The sequence below is a fragment of the Zonotrichia albicollis genome, chromosome 4, assembly GCF_047830755.1.
Source record: "Zonotrichia albicollis isolate bZonAlb1 chromosome 4, bZonAlb1.hap1, whole genome shotgun sequence".
In the NCBI taxonomy this organism is placed as follows: Eukaryota; Metazoa; Chordata; class Aves; order Passeriformes; family Passerellidae; genus Zonotrichia; species Zonotrichia albicollis.
Window position 1 is genome coordinate 24,999,202 of NC_133822.1, and position 21,093 is coordinate 25,020,294.

Sequence of the window (21,093 nt, forward strand, 5' to 3'; positions counted from 1 at the left end):
TTCTCAGGCACATTGGTGTAGTAATCACACCACAGTTCTATAAATCTTTACACATGCAAATCAATCAAATCAATCCCACGTCCCAATGATCAGTTATTTGATAAATCATCCTATTCACTTAGAAAGTTAAGGACCCTTGAAACACATTCTCTCTGGTGCTGGATAGTCACTTAAACTCTCCATGGCTCCACGATTTGAGCTACAGACACAAAAGCTGAAGTTTGTTCACACTGAGTAGTTTCTCATTACTTTCAGAGGTAATTACAGCTGACTAAAATTAACTCTGATCTAGAGAGACCAGCATATCCAAAAGGCTGATATGGACCAATGTCAATTACAATGTTGTACAATGTACTTTGTAACAACTTAATTATGGGAAACAATTTATGGCCTTGCTCTGAGGTTGCTTTGAGTCCCACTACAGTACTCATGTTGTCAGTCTTGTCTTACATTAATAATCCTTAAGAGAAACATTTTCTTGATTCTTTGCTGCCTTACTCCTTATATCTTTGAGAAATGTTACTCTATCACAGCAGCCAAATGCATCACTATAGAATTGGGTCTACAAATTCAGCCTCACAAGTTTGCCTTCAAGCTGCCAAAAAAAACCCCAAACCCAACACTATGTGTTTCCTCCTCTATGCCTACTTCAGTAAGGAACTGAAAATGAACTCTGAAAAAACAAAAAGCCAAAAATCACTTAATTCATTACTGTTTCAGCCAAACTCCAAGTGGTGATGAAACCTACCATCAAAAGTCCAAACAACAGGGAGGTGTGAAATAGCTTCACTTAAAAAGCAGCACTCAGCACAATCTAAATTTATTTAAAATCTTCATGCTCATAAAACATTTATGCACAACTGATGTTCAAAGTCCTTGGCAGTGTATCTCCCAGTATTAATAGCACACTTTTGCATATTACAAGACCTTGCAAACAACTTGTTCTACATTTTGAGGCATTATTGACCAATATAAAATTGATGCAGCATGCCTAGTGGGAGAACAGCTTTCTCTCTGCAAAAGGTCATGTCACTCATTAGTTTTTGGAAAATTAAAGATACTTGGTATTACTTTAGAGAGAAGCAGTGTATTTTGCTTACAGCTTCAGCATTAATGCACAAAGAGAATATTTAGCAATGTTCAAGTATGAAAATGTTATAGAAGTAGCAACAGTTCATGATTGCACTGCAGGTCTCAGCATTAAGGACGAGCACAGCACTAAGAATGAATCACAACAAAACAAAGTTTCATTCTTAAAACACAAGAACCATATAAGAACAACCTCTACTCATGACAGTTCACATGGTCTTACAGAACCGAACCACCTTTCAGAATTGGCTTTCAGTTGGTGCCTTCAAATGAGACACCCTTAAAATTGCAATTTAAGTATTCAAACTAGCCATCTTCCTTCATGAAACTTGTCTTAAAATAAATGCAGAGAAAATGACTTGTACAAGGTAATACCCAGATGCTATCATGAACCTTTAAACACACAACTTCCCAATCAAGGCTGACATTTTTTCCTACCTTGTAAGATGATGATCTGTTAAATACAGCACATGTTGCAACATAGAATCATAGAATGGTTTGTGTTGGAAGGGGTCTTAGAGATCCTCTCATTCCAATTCCCTGCTGTGGGCAGGGACACTTTTCACTAGAGCAGGTTGCAGAACTGACTTGGCTTTCATCCTTGCATTTACACCTCTGCAGACCAAGCCTCACTAATTATTGATTATGTCTGGTCCTGCTACAATTCATCTTCAATTCAGGTCATTAATAGAACATGAAAAACAAAACTATGCCTAGATCACTTCTGAGTTAGAAGTGGAGAACACAAGGTAAAGGGAGGTCTTTCACTTTTCAGCCTGCCCATTAAATTTTAAATGTAAGTAGTGGATACTGTGTCTGCAGAAGGTCCCTAAGGCATCAATGCTGTGAGACCAAAAGCTGCCAACCTTTCCAGTCAGCTCTTTCAGTAGGGAGGGACTGCAGGCAGCTGACCTTCCTCCCCCTGACAATGCACTTATTGTATGTGCAAGCCTTTGGGGAAGCTAAGTTGTACTGAATGAGAGCACAAAATCCAGGCTCAGATTAGAAACTCACAATTCCCTGTGCAGGCTCAGAACTGAACCCCAGAGCCTCCCTAAAGGTGCACTGACAGGCCTTGCTCCTGGCCCTTGTTCTTCCAAAGGGCAGGGGGAACAGAAACAGCAGGACTGATCCCACAGGAACAGCCTGCTCCTGGCCACAAGTTTGCTTTTGGAGCCCCACATGGTGCCATGGCTGCAGAGAAGGCTGGAGATGTGGCAGCACCACCACAACCATGCATCAGACCAGGCAATGAACCTGGCTGGCAATAACAAAAAATCGTAAGAAATTTGGAATTCCTTAAAATCCCAGTGCCAAAAATGACCCTTAAACAAGTTCTAAATTTTAGGAGCTCTTTCTTGTATTTTTTAAATATATATACACACATATGCATCAGTCACGAGCAACAGAAGTTATTTGTACACTTCTGTAGTACTATGGAGAGAAACCATTAAATTGCAGCTTGAATCAAGAATTTAAGCATTTTTAAATTCACATCTAGAACTTTTGTAATTCAAACTTTCCACGACTAACCCAGCTCAACCTGAATTACATTATTTAGATGTCTGCTTGTAGCATGCTTTTTATTTTAAAAATCTGACACCTTCACAGAATTAGTTCTTTTGAGGATTTCACATGGAGTTTTGGAAATTTCTCCCTGCTAGCTGGAAATTACAAATAGAGTAAAAGATGTTTTGTCCTTTCTGCTTTACTGTGTAACAGCCAAAGGAATGAAACTCTTGGAAAGCATCAGCAGCTCATGGCAGTCTGGGCAGTCAAAGTTTTCAGTTTCCTTGTGCAAGACTAACAGAACTTAGGAAGGCATCCCACAGGCAGCAAGAAGATAAACAATATTCCAAGAGGGAGAAAAACACTCTGAACCACCCAGCTTGATTATTCACAGAATACTGTGAATACTGTGTCATTGCAGTCTGTGTTACAATGAGTATTTCTGAAGTCTAAAATTCCACACCATCAGGTGCTGCTCTCCTTAGCCACCTACTACACATCAGACTGAAATAAATTTTTTACTGACTGGAAAGTAATACAAGCCAGGCTGGTTTAAATATCAGACTTGTCATTCCACTCAAATCACTACTGAACTACAGCTATGCCACAATAATTTTGGAATATGCTTCCTCCAGCTCAACTCCCTAAATACAAAGTTGCTGCAAATGCCCATCAGTACCATGCAGAATTCACTTGGGAATAAAAGCAAACAATTCCTTCCCTAAGCAGACTCCTGAAGTTCCAGAGCTTTAGATCCAAGACTATTTTCTAAACAGGGTTCAGGTTAAAAAACACACAGCAACAAATATCCAAAACTCAACGATATCCACTGCTGACAGATTTCCTTCATAGGGGAAAAAAAAGGTGTGAAACCCCCCAAAAAAATACTTCTCTTGGACATCACTAGAAAGCAGGAAGCTGGCAGAAGGAAAGCCATTTATGTTCTGAGACATAAATAAGAACCCTACATTTTGCAAAAATTTTTCCACTGAAAACCACAATTCCCACCATCTTATTCCCATTCTCCCAACAGGAAGGGAAAGCAGACAGGACTCAGCATTTTCCAAGTCCCAGAATAAAAAAAATAAACTCTACTTTGTGGTATGGTTCCATCAGTAACACACCAAGTAACTTCCAGAAGGTTACAGGGCTTGAGCAACTTAATTTCTATTGTTCTCATCAAAAGTCATCTTGCCCAGCTTCTCTTTGTTGTTTTTTGATAGCAGGGAAGGATAAAACAAGGTGTTTTGATGGCATCAATTTTAGTAGTATTTGGATGCAATACTAGGGAGCTTCATGACTGAGGTTTCCAATGTCCTGCAATGGAAACCTGTGATGCAAAGAGTGTCACAAAGTGATTGAATTGTATCATTAAGGTTGGAAAGGACCTACAAGCTCATCAAGTCCAACCTCTGACTGCTCAGCACCTTGTCAACTATGTCATGGCATTAAGTGCCACATCCAGTCATTTCCTGAACATCTCCAGGAAAATGGACTCCATTAAAAAAAAATCTAAATAATTACCTCTGAGCAGTCACTCATCACTTAACAAGCCTGAGCAGATCTAGTAAAAACTGATATGAATCAAAACTTCTTCCCCAGAAAGAGAAACAAAACTCCCTCACTGAGGAGAATATTCCCACCCTGTGACAGTCTCTGGAGGATACAACCCAAACCACACATTCTGAACTACAAACACACACCTTGAAAAATGAACAGCTTTTCTTTTACAGAATGGGAAAATTCCAGGTCATCCCCCACCCAGACAAGTATATAAGGAGTAACAACTCACTCTCTGCACTGGTGCAGAAGGAGGTAAAGAATTAATGGGATAGGAATATCTGCAAGGAGCTGCTCTGATGGTTTACTCAAAAAGCAATGGAAGTGACTTAGACAAGCACTTCTTCCATACCAGTTTCTTCTGTCCTCACCTCCTCCCTTTTTTCTTACAGCAGAATACATAGATTAAAAAAAAAGATTTTGTGAGAATTTGGGTATTGGATTTTTTTCGTGTTTTCTTGTTGATTTTGGTTTAGTCCCCTCTCCTCCTCCAGTGTTCCTTCCCCCCCATCTCTTGTAAAGGCTCTCAAAAACAGGTGAAACCTTATTTTGTCTAAATCTGGATCACTCATGGCATTACAGTTCACAAAAAAAACCCCAGAAGTGGTAAAGGTAAATTTTTTAAGCTGGGGAAGAACAAGATAAAAATAGCAGGGCATAAAGAAGGGCCTGAGAATTAAAAAATCCTGTAGACCAGTCAAATACTGTTTTGCTGGATTAGGAATCTCCTATTTCTGTATCTGAGGAGGACTTGTGTTATAATCTTCTCCCCTCAGTTTATCAGCCTGAAGCTTCAACCAACATTCACCTCAACAGCATCTCCAATATATTCCTAATAAAACTCCTTCCTCCTAACTTCTTCTCACTCAGAACAGTGCCTCCGTTTCCCAGCTGGAAAATTCAATATTCAGTAAAGACTTCTTGTTAATCCATTTATCAAAACCCCACGAAACAAAGCAAATCCATATTGAGGACACTGAAATGTGATTGGTTTTATATCTGAAATTATGTCATTGATCAGGCACAAAAAGTCTGATTGGCAAGACACCCTCAATCAGTTTTATTTGGCAAGTGATTTGCAACACTTACCCTGGTACATTACAAACTTACCCTGTTACATTACAAGGCATTTTTTAATTTTCACACACCCTGGAGTCTTTTCTTCTTTGCTGATTTTTTTCACTCTGTACTGTCGGATCTCTCGCACCAATGTATAAAAAGCATCCTCCACTCTCTGCATTGTAAAACACAACTCCTTAAAAATGGCTTTGTTAATGATTGATACAAACTGGGACACCCATGGAAGGGAAAAAACCACAACAAAACCACTGAAATTATGAGCTTTACTTGAGAGAAGTACATGGAGCTCCATTTATGCATTTAAAATGCTGGACTTGCTCATCTGCTGCTTGATAAAAACTTAATTTCTTGATTACCAATTATTGTGAATATCTGTGCTTCCAGCCCTGCTTTTCTTCTGTGCATGGTAACACTGGGCCTAAAAAAGAGCAAGACTTCTTTTCTTCCACTGCTGAAAATGATACTGCTTGTGCTGCTGAATATTCCCACATTTCTGTGGGCATGGGTGTATGCAGGAGGCACAAAACCTTATTAGATTGTGAGCTAGGGAGTACTTATGAACTCACATAGTTAAACCACCCACTTGCAGTTTTGAGCCAAAGTGAGAACATGTTACTGTTTGGGCAAAGAAAAGCAAGCTCCTTCATGTTCTGTTCTTTAGGTCAGAGGGAGAACTTTGCAAAAATCCATGGGTCAAGCTAACAAAGTAATAAAAAAGTCCCTCCAGGTGATTTCCTAAGTGGTCATAAAGAAATACAATTTTCTAAGAATACTAAATTTGGGGCAGTGCTTCTTTTTAAAGCTACTAACTTCATAAAGCAAGCACTGTGCTATTAAATTTAGGAGAAGTGGTATCTAAGCCATGGCAGCAAATGTTCATTATTGTAATCTTTAAGAGCTTTGTTACATCAGCAAGACACACCTGACCTGTTCCTCTGGGCCAGACCCAGCAACCACGAGGGTGCCTTAACAACAACTAAATGTAAACAATCTGAAATTCTGCTGCTCAGGTTTTAATCTGCTGCAGAAATGCTCCTCAGGTGTTCCAAGGATGACACATAGATACATTTTTTACTTCTCTGGTCTCACACCTTACTTTTCTGCAGCTCTGCATTAAGGCCACTAGGACATGACACTACAAGCATTAAAAAAAATAAATGTACAGACACTAAAGACATCTTTAACCAAATACAATATAAAGAGATACAGCACCAGCTTTAAGTTAAAATATTTCAAAATTAGTGTATCTGTGCATAAATTTAAGAATTTAGATCAATCTGTGAGGATGTTCTTATTAGAACAAGATGAAAAATGTTCCACTGCAGCTTTTTAAGGGGAGAGCAAATCTCTCCTCTGCTCACTATCAATATCAGTGCTTGTCCTCCATCAGATTAACAGGGTTATTAATTTAATACAAACTCATCATTTGAAAATAAAACCACAACACACTGATGATCATGGCAAGCAGCACAACCACTTAAGCCCCAAAGCTTTATTACTACCAATGGGCAGTCTGGGCTTTTATTTGGCAGTTTTTCCATAAATTCTCTCTCCATTTCATCTTCATTTTCTGCACTGAACAACAACAGCCAGGCAGCATTTACTGCCACAATTACTGGGTCATTCTGCATGACCTCTGCCACAGGTTATCACACTGAACACTCATTTTTAACACACTGCTGCTTAATCCTTACACTTTAAGGGTTCTTTGAGTGTTCTTCTGAACTATAGCCTCTTCAATTTGAAGATAAAATGAATCAGATTTATTTCCTGGATTGTATTTCCCTGTATTTGCATATTGTGCCCTGTCAGGATGTAGTCAAGTATGGACAAGTCTTACATTCCAGGTCTGTCAGGTTGCAAAATGTAATCAAAACCACTAAAACAGGGAAAATCCAAGTAAAGCTCATACTTCCATGTTTTGCTGAAAGGAATGGAAATTTCCTTCTGAAGTGGAAACAGCAAACATTGATCAGCTGCTATGTGCCAAAGCACAGGCTGTACAAAAATCAACATTTTTGCAAATCTGTTTTGAAGTAGAAAGATGTAATTTGATTATGGAGCTTTCACATGAAAAATTAGGTAACAATTGTTGAGTCAACACTTATTGCCAACTTTCCCATCACCAGCAGGACCTGTAATTTGGTTTAGCAATGCAGAGAGATGGAGAGACACAGAGTGAGAAAAGAAATTGCTATTACTGCCACCACCAAGAATAGACTAATGAACCCTGCTGAAAGAGATTATTCTGAAAGAAAATCTGAACAAACACATATTTGCCTATAGCACTAGCACAGACATTTTAAAGAGCCAGATGCCAATCCTACAAACTTAAGTCATTTTAATACCAATTTAAGACTCTCTAGTATTTTTTTCCTTCAATAATCAATGACTATATAAATAAAATGGGAGTAACCAGTTCTTTTAGCTGTCAGAGCAGGAAGCAAAGATACCCCTGGGCAGTTATTGAAACTTCAAAATCTAAACAGCCCAAGGAACCCCAGACCTTGAGGCAATGTTTTTGAGGTGCTTTTGCCTCCTGAATGACAGCCAAACACTGCATTTAAAACATGGCTATGTACAAAGACAGACTGTTTCAAACCCAGACCAAAGTATCCCAAACAGCAATTTTCCCAAGTTCCACTTCTGTAGTGCTTAAAGGAAGCTAATGAAAGTTAGCCCTGACAACTCTAAACTGTTCTGTGCCCATCCTTAAACACTTGATCACAGCTGATCTCCTAAAAGCAACCAAAACTTTCTACCCTTGGAGCTTTGTCCTTGGGGGAGGACTAAGCCCTTCCAGAAAAGTTCTGCCTTACAACAGGCAAGTGACAAAAAAAAACTCAACCCCCAGTGTAGAAAGTCTGACCAAGCTAAAGCTCATTGAAAACAAAGCTTTAAAATGAAATCTGTACACAAGAACTGGATTAAAAATGGCTTGGAGTGATACAGTATCATTCAACAGATATGGCAAACCCCTAAAAAATGGTTCAAGCAAACTGAGTTACCAGTTACCCATGAATTTTAACTGATGTGTAGGAATGAATTTCTGTAAATACTGCCCCAGTTACTTCACCAGACCAGGCACAGGTTCTCAACTTAGTTTGATCACAAGGCTGGGGTTTAACCCACTGTACATCAGACACCTGAAATAACCAAAATGCTTTTTTAACAGCATTCTGGTGATTTAGGTCAACTTCTTCATTACACACTTCAAAAGTGAGTTTAAGCATGTATTCTAAATAATGAGACCTCAAACTTTGGGAAACCCTTTACTATGCTTGCAATAATGCTCATTCATCTGCTTTCCCTGTGAATCCAATAGCAGCAGGAAAGCTGAAGCGTTCCAAGGGAAACAAAGCCCTACAGTCAAACCACACAGGGGCGGTCTGGCCTTACAGCTTTGCCCTGTGTAACTGCCAGGCAAGGAGAAGCCCAATAAAGAATGGAAGGTGCAGCTTTGGTGGAGATAAATCAAGTTTGTCCCTCATCTCTCATGGATATTATTGACAATATTGGGAGGTACATGCTCATGTAGATAGGGAAGAACCTCTATATAAAGCTTATGTCAAACAGAGAAAAGCAAAATCAGCAATCAAAATAAACCTAAGCCGTTCATCCCCTTCTCCATAAGGATTGTGAAAGGATGAGTAAATGCTCATTGCCTTGCAAAACCACCAGTACTGCCACTTGCTTACATTCAGAAACAGGACTATGACTAATTTTCATAAATTACATTATACTGATTTCAGTCAGTGGTCCAATAGAAAATATTAATAATCTGTAGCCTTACACCCAAGTTGTAGGGCCCACTAAGGCAAGGCTTCACTGATGAATTCAATGATTTGTTTGAAAATTCACAGAAGGATTTGGCTTAAAACACAATCTTCTTGCTGTGAGCTGAAGTTCACATCTTTATTCTCAGTCAGAACCCAAACACACTAATTTCTAGAACAGCTTATTTCTGTACTTCATTTCAATATTCTTTTCTGTCCTTGCCTGTGAATTTGTGAAAATCTTAAAAACTTAGCTGAGACATCATTCTGTGTGAGCATGCAATGCCATCCTTTTAAAAAAGTGTCTTGGCAATCAAAAAAGTCTATTCTGACAACTTCCTCCTATTCCCACCTTCCCAGTTTCCTTCTGCAGAAACATTTCTGATCCCCTCTGAGCTCCAGCAAAACTGGGCACAGGAAAGGGCAGAGGCAGGAAAATGGTGCCTTTCAGCAGGGCATTAGTGATGATGTTTCCATGTGGTGGAAGGCGAGGACAGGAATGGAAAATAAGGTTCCTCCTTTGAAAGATTCAGGGCAGAGTTTCCACAGACTCCAGAAGACCACCAGCTGCATCTGTTCATACTTGGAAGGTCTCCATGAGGACAGAGAGGACCAGAGTTATTTATAGATTGACTTTAGACAAAGAGTGAATAAAACTACAGCCCATGGGCCATTTGCAGCTGCCAAAATAGTTTGACTCCCCTAATTTGAAATTACTTTTGAAGAAGGTGTGTGTATGTATGGATATATACACATACACATATTTATATATATGACAGTGTGACTGAAAAATCATTCTATGCACATATACACACATGCATATACAAGCACATACACTAATATTTAGATCCTCTTGCTATAACTAAATTCCAGTTCTTTCTCTTCTCAAACATATTTTATTTACATGGAATCCTATGAAGGAATTTCATAGCACAACAAGCTCTGAACAGCACTGGGAAAGAATCAGCAGCCATCCCTAGTGGTGCCAACTTTTTGAATCCAACAGGTTCTGAACAGTCTACTGGGCATCTTAGTTTTCAAATATCCTTTTTAACAGAAGTGGCTATGCAAAAGGAGTATTTCCCCAACAAAGCCTGATGTTGTATAAGACAGACTGAACAAAGTAAAACCTAGATGTTGGTGCAGCACTGTTGTTTCAAACCTAAAATGTAATTTCAGAGTTATTTTTTCACCCTCCTATCTCCATGAGAGCCACCTTCCAAACAAAGCCAGTGTCATTATTTAGTCCACTTGTATGCCCCTCTTCTTCAGGACAATTGTGTGGCCTAATTTATTCTCAGTCATTCAAGTTTGGTAATTCTGCTTTGGTTTTTTTAATCCTACCTAACGACTTTCTTTGTTGCCAGAAGTCAACATTGCTTAGTGAAGTTTTACTAATTAGCCCAGGTTTCAACTTGTCAAAAACTTGGGTAGCTGGAGTAAATTTGCACTAATAAAATATTAATTTCTCAGTTCAAAAAATGCCTTACAAGCTATGAGAAAATTCTGCCTAAGTGATATAGCTGGACCTCTACAGAAATTCTGAGCAGTTACTCCAACTGCAGCATTCTGCCCTTATTTATCTCCTGAATTTCTGATTCACAGCCTGCACATAACACTCCTGATTATGCAGAGTAGGAGCCACTCAGGCCTGTTCTAATTTGTACTGACAGTAAAATCTTTGCTCTTTAAAGAGAAGCCACCAACCAGCATTCTTCAAGATTGCTTTCTTCCAGAAGGACTGAACCAGTTCCACCTCTATCCATAAAGTTTCTCTACTCCTGAAAGCTCAGATGTGCCACTCTGTCACCTGTGTCCTCACACAGCCCAAGAGAAGCACTGAAAAGACCACTGAGCTTCAACAGATCAAGAGTGAGCTCTAAAGTTTAGGAAAAGTATCATTTTACACAAACAACTAATTCAGGAACTTCAGAAATAGCCTTAAGGTCGATTGCTTAGGTGTATCAAGCATGTCTCCCTAATTAGAGAATCAATGCCGCAAGGAAAAATTCCTTTGTTATTAACGAAAACACATAAATCAGAATAAAATAATTAGCTGCTTGTCTGTTTAATCCTCTTGCTAAGGGAAAAAAAGCATTTCACCTCTAAGCAGAAATGCTTTTATTCTATTGAAACCTCTCACAAGGTCAAGAATGCTGCAACCACCTGACAGAAGAGAGCAACAGCAGGCCAGGTCTCACTCTGAGTCTGCCCACTTGAAGCCAATCAATCACTCATCAATGAACAATTACCAATTATAAGCAAGTTGACAGAAAGAAGAAACACCCCAAGGATTTCCAATCTGCAGAGATGCATCCATTGATATGACTAAGCAAATGTCAATGCCTGGAATAATTAACATGATGGTAATTCAGATGAGAACTCTGCCTTTGCATCTATAAGTTTTGAGCTTTACCTGTCTTGTCTTTGCTGATGTTTCAATGAAAGGAATTCCATAACTTCTTGCTAAATCCTGAGCTTGTTTTGTGTCTACTGTTCTGGAAGGCAAATCACATTTGTTTCCTACTAGCACCATTGGGACATCTTCTGAGTCTTTAACTCTCTTTATTTGTTCCCTAAAAACAAAGAAAAAGAGAAGACTGCATTTAACAAGTATTATATAGTATATTTTAAAACAGTTAAAATATTAAATTAACAGAGTTGAACACCATTTTTTATGTTAATCTACTGCACTATTGCAACATGCACTGTTGGAAGCCACTTTACAATATATTGACCAATCCTGTCACCATCAAGTTTAGGATCTTACTAAACAAAAACAAACCAATCAACCAACCAAAAGCTTGACATTTTACAAACTACTAAAGAGGTTAATGTCATTACACTGTTCTTTTAAATTTTTTTTTTTTAGCTTTTTAGCAGCTAATATCAGAATAAGCTTAGCAAACTCTGGTATTAATCTTACTACTTACCTCTCATATTGAACCCTGAACACTCAATTCATTTGCCAAAACACTGCCAAAAGCTCTGTGTCTGCTGTCTTGATTTTGGTTTGGATTTGAGAGGAGGTTGTGATTTTATTTTTTTCTTTAAGTTAAGACAGCATTAAAAATTCTGCACTTGGGGGTTTTAAAACTCTGAAGACCACTGGTCTGGCTCCCTACAGAGAGCTATTTGGTAAGAGTTTTTCCAAGCACTAGTTAGAAAGGATCTTGAAAGATGTCAGATGTACTTGTGAGGAATCTTGAATAAAAATCATTAATTTCATTACTTCTGCCTTCCAAATAATCTAGCAGTGTGTTCCTTAATTAAAATAGACACTGTTTCCAGCTCTTTATGATTGTTCAGCTTCAAGACTGGAAGGTCACCCACAAGTCTGTCAATGCACAGAAGAAATTCCAGCACTCAACTCCCAACACTCTTTGAAATAAACTGTGAAGGTCTTCTTGTGCAAATCTGCGACTCTCTTTAAAAAGAAAAATTCCTCATGAAAACTTGTATGCTCCTTCTTCCCCTTACACCAACATCTTTCTTGCCTTTTTCCCTTCCTCCTCTAAACCCACAGGAAACCCATCTGTGATATTACTATTATTATTATTACTACCTAACTGTGGATAGACTAACACGTGTTTGGGACTAACCTCAGGCTGATGAACTCAGTGATCTTGGGTGGGAATTGCATTGGCTGCTAACAGAATACCCAGGGAGAATTCAGGGTAACAGTAAGGTACTAAGTTATAAATTATCTGCTGTGGTAATCACCAGAGACTGCTTCTATTTCTAAATTAGTGTAGCTGACAGAGAAAGCATGAATTGGAATTCTTAACTAATTATTTCATAGAAGATAATAAGAAGAAATTAGTAACAATTGGTTTTTAGTGTCATTTTGGAGCTCTGGTTTTGTGTGTCTGTCCTTCTCAGGCATCAGGGCTCACACAGATTATTCTTCTCACAACATCCCCCAGGTATTTCCCCTTCCAGCCCCAAACAAAACCACCAATTGACATTACTGTCTGTACAATTACAACAGCTTCAGTTTTCCCACCTTAGCAAACAATTTCATCAATGGAATGGACAGAATTTATCTTTGGGTAAGTCTTGACTCAGAATATCAAGTCACAATAATTTACACCTCATTTATGAGCAAAGCAGATTTTCAGATTACCCAAAATTCCAGATAACAGATGCACAAATATATGCACAATATGCACAAATATGCAATATTGTTAATTTTCAGATTTTCCCTATTTCATGAGAGATTGCTGTATTATCCAGAGGAAGAACAAGCCCCCTTCCCACCTAATAACAAGAGCTGGTGGATTATCTCTTCATATACACACCTATAATGGTGAATATCTTCAAAAGACTTTGTATTGTTTATGGCAAACACACAGAGGAAGCCTTCCCCTGTTCTCATATATTGGTCCCTCATTGCACTGTACTCTTCTTGACCTGCTGTGTCAAGAATATCCAAGAGACAGGTTTCTCCATCAATTACTACTTGCTTCCTGTAGGAATCCTAGGGAAAAAATACACTTTGGTTAATCACAAACAGGTAAGATTTTGAACATCAATAATTCTGGAGATAATCAAATTATTTAGCAGCAGTAAGAGTGACTGAAAAGGTCTGACTGTGCTTAAACTTGCTAATTAAAATAAAATTTTATTTTTAGTTAAATACAATAAAATCTACTAATTTTGTTATTTCAACCACAATTTGTCCCTCATTCTATGCTACAAGAATGCACAAAATAATAAACCAGAAGTAAGACAACTCCAAAAATCTTTGCCACTGAAAAGGAAGTGAAGAATAAAAAGCCTTCAGTGTTTGGAACAGGAAATGTGTTTTGTATGCCTGAGCAGGTGTGCATAATGCTATCTGCTGTTACCAAAGTTGAGCTGATATATTTGAAATTGAAGCTTTTCAGGCAGGACAGACCAACAGAGCCATATTAAAACCCTGATGGGCTGGTTCACAGAGACGTCAGAACAAATTATTTCAATGCTATCAAATCAAAGCTTTCAGGTCACTGACTCAAGTGGCTAAAATCTGTACAAAGTCCCACCAGCCAGATTTTATTACATCCCTGTTTAGGTGCTAGGCCTCTGTGAGCACACAGCTTCAGCAGCAAGAAGGTGAGCATTACATGCCCAGTAATTTCTATAAACACCCTGTGTTTGAAATAAAGCAATGAGCTTGGAAAAGGTGTCATCAAGCAGCAGTGTGAATTATTCCCAGTAAGCAGCTCTTGTAACAAATAACAGGTATGAACACAAGCTCCTGCTGTCACCTTTCAGCTGCCTTAGCTCGAGATTAACACAACATTGCTGCTGTTCTGTCACCATACAGGAGTGAACCTAAGCTAAGGGAAGGGAATTAAAGAATTTAAATTGCAGTTCTAGCCAGCTGCAAGGTGAATTCAGAACAACCTTCCTTCCTTTGTACCCATTTTAGGGCACAATACACCTACTCTTAGGCAATTTCTAGCCATTTGTAATTTTAGAAGACTCTTTTTCTCCCCTGGTGCTCATGCTAAGAAACAAGCAGAAGATAACTGTAAAAAGCCAGTATTTTAAACCAAACCAATTCTGTAACCTCACATTTCCTGTAAAATGCCATCCAGGCTCACAATATCAGATAAAAGAATTCCTACTGTTTACCTTAAAAACAGAAGTTTGCTTCCAACATGATTTTTAGACTATTTATTTCACAGAAGTGCAAATTCAGTGATCAGGTAATAAGTGGGGAAGTTACTTCAGAAACTTTTAAGCCATGTTTAAATATTGATACAGCTGAGAAACACACAAGCTCCAATGTGTTTTAAAATATAATTAATATTCTACCTTGCTGCTTAAAGGGAAAAAAATTACAAAATCCCCCAAACCTAAGGATGCATCTTCATTGCAACACTTCCATTCATGAGCAGATCCCCCATGTCCTAGGACACCTTTACCACAGTTCTAGCAGAACTTCTTTCATTATACCAGACATATTTACAAAGCTTGCACTTTCTCTTCTTGCAATTTGACTGCGAGTTCAAAAATATGAAAAGCAGTTCTTGAAAAGCCTGTACTATTCCTTTCCATCTTAAGGACTTCAAAGGGAAAGAAATTCCCCTCAACTGAGTGCTAAACAAAAGCTTTATGTAATTTTCATTTTAAGAGAAAAGAAAATCACTTTTAAGAACTGCCTACCATGTTAGCAGTATCAGCAAAGATGCACCAGCATAAAGCAGAGCACAGATACAAAAATTACTATTTTGGGGTGCTTAGTTGCTTTGTCACCTCTGGGGAGAAAATCTTAGTGACTACCTAGTGAAGGGATTTGAAGCAGAAGGAAAAGAAAGATGTGGAAGAGAAAACTGAAGCTTATGATTTACAGACAAATGAAATAATTAATTTTTTTTTGCCTTTTTCCCCTTCTCCCTGCAAAACACCAAACCTGAAATTCACATACACCAAACCTGAAATTCACATTTGACTCTATTAAGTAAAAACAAAATGCAAACTAGAAGATTAATTCCTGATTCCTACCCAGCTTCAAATGTGAAATTCCAGTTTTTCCCCAGTATACTGTGTGTAACTTTTAAAAATTTCATTGATCACATAACCTGCTTTTATTGGTTTTGCACATGCCATAAAAAACAGCATGAATTATGTTAAAAGGGTAATAATTCCATTTGCTTACAAGCACTGATAAGAATATATGATATGAAATCTCAGCTTTATACTATATACGGAATTTAGCTAAAAAATCACCAATGCTTAAAAAAATCCCATCTAGGCAAGTAATTATTACTCCACAAAACTCCATTATTCCAGAGATTTAATGCTAAAATATCACAGCTCCTGAGACTCAGCCATTACTAAATATTGGTGCTTGTTTCACAAGGGCACAGGTCATTTAAGAACACGGATTTAAATATCAGTATTCCTAAATCAGCCGAGGGATTTGGCTAATCCAATTTCCAAACCTCTGACAAGCAGCTAGGAAAGCTGCTCTTACTCTGGGACATTTAAAAGACGACACATATTTAGGGCTGAAACGTCCTGAAAACGTAAAAAAGCTAAAAATGAAAGAAATGGAAGGGAGCACAAGTAAGATTTGCTCAGCCTCGGCCGGTAGAGGGCACTGCCCCAGCTGCTCAGGCCAGATTTACAACGGTTGCTGCCCATTTAATTTAAAATAAAACACTTAAAATTACTTGGCTATAAATCCTTGCTCGGACATCTCCTTCAAATAAAGCATTGGACTGTGAAACACACATAAAGCATCGATGTCTGAACAACTGCAGCCACCCAAACACTCATTCTCAGTCCTCCCCCTGCCCTGCCATCTGCTCTGCTCAGATTTAAGTCATAAAGCACTCAAGCAGGCCCTGAAATTTGACGTTTTCCAATCAGGTTATTTGTTGAATCATTAGGTTTATTCCACCAAAAAGCAGCAGCAAAATTAACACTGTAAAGGCGCCTGTGATTAAGTAATTAGTGTGTTTTTTTCCTGTGCTGCACCACACTATGTCTTCACAACAGGAGAATTTTACAAGTGTGGAGTTTCATTCTGTTAATCACAGGAAATACCTAGAATTATTCAGTAACTGTGTAGTTATGAAATATACCATGGACAACAAACACTAAACTATCTTCTCTATCTTACCCCAAATTATTCAGCATGATTATCTGCAGGAAAAAGAAATATTCTGCTGCATTGCAATGAAAGAAACAGTACGAAGTGGCAAACAACAATAGTGACACCACTAAACTATCCTAATTATTCACCAATCAAGGCAATTTTAGCTGCCTAAAACCCACTCTACACTGTTCTTTGATCAGCATCACAACTGCACCCACACAGGAAGCACCATCACCAACCCTGCTCAACCAAGTGGATTCTGCCCCAGCATGAACCTCAGCATTTAAACCAAATTTTCATTTGTTTGCCACTCCAAATCACAGCCTGCACTTGCTGGTACTGAAATATTGCTTACCCACACGTGAGCACACACAGAGCCAGGTACCAGGAGGAGGAAAATACAGTTTCCATCCCTGAGGCCTCAGAATTTACAAAATAAGAACAGGATCTAGTAGACAAGAACTTGTAAAAGGAGTAGAAATGAATGCTGCTGCATGTGACAAGATGTGAACACTGGCAAAACCTATTGGGCTGCTTAATTACCAGTTAATTTGGTGTCATTCTTAAAGAACACATGGATTCTGGACACAGCACTGAATTTGTGGCTGCCCCATCCCTGGAAATGGCAAAGGCCAGGTTGGACAGGGCTTGGAGCACCCTGGTCTCGTGGAAAGTGTCCCTGCCTATGGGAACAAGATGATTTTTATGGTTCCCTCCAACCCAAACCAGCCTATGACTCCATGAATAAAAGACACAGTTCTGGGACTTTCAGGTTCATTCTATAAGAAACTGTATTTCCATTTTATTATTTTGCATTAATGTCCTTCAAATCACTCAGCTGGTGGAATAGCAAAATCCCTCAAGTGCTCCAGGAATACTGGCATTTAAGTTTGTGTTCCTAAACTGTACACACAGTGACAACTTAGAAGATGGAGCCTGCACAGCACTTTCTTAAACACACCTCTAACCTAAGAGAAACCCACGTAATCATGAAAAAGCATCCAAGGCCAACAGCCTCCAAAGGTACTTTTGCAGAAAAAAGGAAAATACCATTTGGCTTGCTCGTCTCAGCAAGTTTGGTGTGATTTTAGACAGTGTTTGGGGTTGTTGTTTTAAAACTTCAGATCTCAGTAATTGAAAGAGCTGCTCTGCTGGTGTAAGTCAGACAGACTTCTCTGCACAAGTCTAGTCAAAAACCCTCTGCAAGCAAAATGTCATTTGGCCATGCAAGAGACAGACAAGGAGACAAATGGAAAGAACCTCAAGTCAACACATCTCTGTTTGTACCACCACTGAATTTGTGCCACCTCGGGGCACCGGCTCCTCCTGCTTGTGTCTGCTTGAAAATCACTACCTACACACTTCCCAAGTCTCCATTTTAAGCCCAGATTTAAACCCTTGTGATTCCTTCAAGTGAGCCTGGAAGTGCCTTGCTGGATAAACATATAAATGAAGTCACGAGATGCAGAGCTTCAGTGCTGGGAACATAAAAACCTGGGCTAAGTTATGGTGTCATTTCTCCTTTTATAGAGTCTGAGGCTGTTAAATGCAACGATCCACAGGAGATTTCAGACAACACCAGTATTTTTCTTGTATTTAAAAGGCAGAGTTTGCCTGCTCATTATGAACCTTTAAAACAGCACAACTTTTAAAGCTTATATACAATTTCAAACTTTAAGGTACTGAGCCATGTATTTCAAAGAGCCTATTCCAGAAGCTGTCTTATAACATCTCCTCTAGGTGGGGAAACACGTACTGGTGTGTTTAAAGAGAGAAAAAACAAAACAGAACAGGCTCCAATTTTTGCTTCATTCACTACAACATCCTAGGACAGATTTCTCCCTGTGTGAAACAGATCCCAGTGATAGGAGCTCAGAAAGACTGGCACACACATTTCACAACCACTTATTTTCCTTCTTATCTAAGAAAAATGTCCCATTTAAGAGGTTGCACAAAGCTATGAAGGGTTTCACCAAGCTTTTTCAAGTGAGTTCGCAAATACTTCGTCATGGAGATCCTAAACACAAGCATCCACACTGCCCAAGGATACATGGCAATTAACACCATGCTTTTAATTGATCAAAACTGGTAATTTGTTACTGCAGCTGTTGTTCCACAGCCAGATCAAGAAGCACAGCAATTCTGTCTCCAGTGCAGAACAATATCTCTGAGCTCTTTTTACTATAAAGCTCTGTCCTTGTGGTAAGTATCAAAAGGAAACAAGCACCATCATTCACTGATAATCTCCCCTCACAAAAAGTATGAGATGGAAGTGTTTACCTCTATTGTGGGGTCATATTCATCCACAAAGTGATTCTGGATTAGCTGTATTGTCAAGGCGCTCTTGCCAACACCACCAGCTCCAACCACCACAAGTTTATACTCTGTCATTTTTTAGCAGACCTGATGACAAAGAAACCAACATTAAGCAGAGCTGGGCTCCCACTAACGAGGATGCTGCCGGTGCCTTCTCATTCAGCGTCAGGATCCTCTACTATTACCGGGAAGCAGCTCCCTCCCTGCAAGACAAGACAAAAAGGGATGAGGGAATGCTGTTCCTCAAACATTACACACACAGGGAATGTGGAGCGGGCACTCGGCCGACAGGCAGCGGTCACACCGAGATTAAGAGAACACGAAATAAGTATTAAAAAAAAAAAATTAATCCCACACTAAATTAATTTAAAAGGCACTGAATTCCGGGAAAAGCGAAATGAGTATTTCGTGCAGGGAATTAATCCGTGCAGGGATTTAGTTCCCCGCTGCTTCCTCCCGGTGCCTGGCGGAGCCCGCCCGGGTTTCCCGGAGCGTCCCAGCTCCCCTCGGGATGAAGCTCACAGCCTCCTGTGCCCCGACAGGGACAGCCGAAGCGAGCACGGCTTCTCCGGCGGCTTCCCCGACACAGTTTAGGGTGGGTTTTATTAATTTTAAATCGCCGGGCGAGCCGTGCCTGCGGGACCCCCGCGGCTCCAGGGCATCGCCCGCCCCGCCCCGGCTCCCTCTGCCCCCGCCAGCGCCGCGCCCGCGCCGCCCCAACTTTCCGGGTTTAAGGATTTACGAGAGGGGGTGAGGGGAAAAAAAACCAATCCATGAGGGCTCAGGGAGGGGTGGGGGATGTCTCGGGCGAGAGCCGGGTCCCGCAGGGCGTTGGCCACCTGTCCCCTCCCGCCGGGAAGGACCGGGAATGCGGCTCCGGGGGATGCCGGCGGGAGCGCCGGGGGAGCGGGATAGGAGGGGGAAAAGGGTACGGGAGGGGCGACGGCGAAGGAAGGGGGCGCCGGCTGCGCTTCCCACCTCGAAGGGAAAGCGGGGAAGGAAGGAAGGGAGAGGGTTGCCCCGGCTCGGCGGGGTGGGGATAGGCGGTACCTGGCTGGCCGTGCCGCGGGAGCTCCCGGCACCCGCCGTGCCCGCGTCGCGTCCCTTCCTCTGCTCTCCTTTCCCTTCCCGCTCCGGGTCCCTTCCCTTCCCTTCCCGTCCCGGTGCGAAATGGCGGGGGACGGGCAGGGCTGGGCGGGCGCTGCCCAGGGAGCCGAGCACCGATGCACGGATGGACAGCCGCGATCGATGCGCTCGGCGCTCCGGCGCCCCTTGCGGCAGCGCCGGCACCGCCCTCCCTCTGCAGAGCGGCAGCCGCGGGTTCGAGACCGCATCCGGCCACTCCCGTGTCCAGTCCTGGGATCCTCAGCGTGAGGGAGACACGGAGCTCCTGGAGCGGAGACTGCGGAGGTGATTTAGGGACTGGAAAGGCTGAGGGAGCTGGGGCTGTCCAGCCTCGAGAGGGGCCCCCTGGGTGTCCCTGCCTGCAGGGAGGGCTCCGAGCAGGGCCCGGGCTCTGTTCCAGGCCCCAGCAATGGCACCAGAGGAACGGGCAGGGACTGAGGCCAGGAGGTTCCACCTGGGCAGGAGGAAAAACCACTTCCACAGATTGCCCAGAGAGGCTGGGAATTTCCTGCATTGGAAGGATTTTCTATTCCAGAGCCATCTGGGCGCAATCCTGTGCCCTGTGCTTTGGGATCGCCCTGCTGGAGCAGGAAGGTGGCACCAGGTGCCCCACTGAGGTCCCGTCCATGGTGGGATTCCATGGGGCCAGAGGATGCGGCTCTGGGGCCGGGGAGAGGCTTTGGGAAGGAGACATTTGGGAAGAGTCTGTACGGGAAGGGCGTGCTGGAGGGCGGTGAAGGGAAATGTGCACAATTCCAGCATTTCCTCACCGTTTCCCCCTTCCCGCACTGCCCATGGGGAGCTGGAGGGGAAGAGGCACAAGGGCCACCATAAGGCTCAGGACAGGCTCATGCTGAGGGGACATGGGGACTGCCTGGACAGGCAGTGCCTGGTTCCAGATAAAGAGGGTTTTTATCCATCATGGAAATGTCAGCAGAGGCTTTGTGAAACTGCTGCTACACTTACCAGCCAAATAAAGTTGGTCAGCTTTCCAAATAAAATGCAAGGTTTGATTTTTACCTCTGAATAAAAGTTAATAAACAC

The 21,093-nt window shown here is 41.0% G+C and overlaps 1 protein-coding gene across 3 annotated transcripts in view; it reads right to left on the bottom strand.

Moving 5' to 3' along the window:
- KRAS (KRAS proto-oncogene, GTPase) overlaps positions 1 to 20,133 on the bottom strand; it is a 24,398-nt gene extending 4,265 nt beyond the window's left edge. Inside the window, exons 1-5 of one of the 3 annotated variants that reach the window (XM_074539163.1) lie at positions 19,975 to 20,133; positions 18,889 to 19,127; positions 13,316 to 13,494; positions 11,431 to 11,590; positions 5,269 to 5,392 (exon numbers count right to left, since the gene is read on the bottom strand). In XM_074539163.1, coding sequence (XP_074395264.1) covers positions 5,273 to 5,392; positions 11,431 to 11,590; positions 13,316 to 13,494; positions 18,889 to 18,999 — 570 coding nt within the window. In that variant the 5' untranslated portion in view covers positions 19,000 to 19,127; positions 19,975 to 20,133 and the 3' untranslated portion in view covers positions 5,269 to 5,272. The remainder of the gene's footprint in view (positions 1 to 5,268; positions 5,393 to 11,430; positions 11,591 to 13,315; positions 13,495 to 18,888; positions 19,128 to 19,974) is intronic. The other 2 variants (XM_074539164.1, XM_074539165.1) reach the window with 2 other exon arrangements.
- Between the last annotated feature and the right edge of the window lie 960 nt (positions 20,134 to 21,093).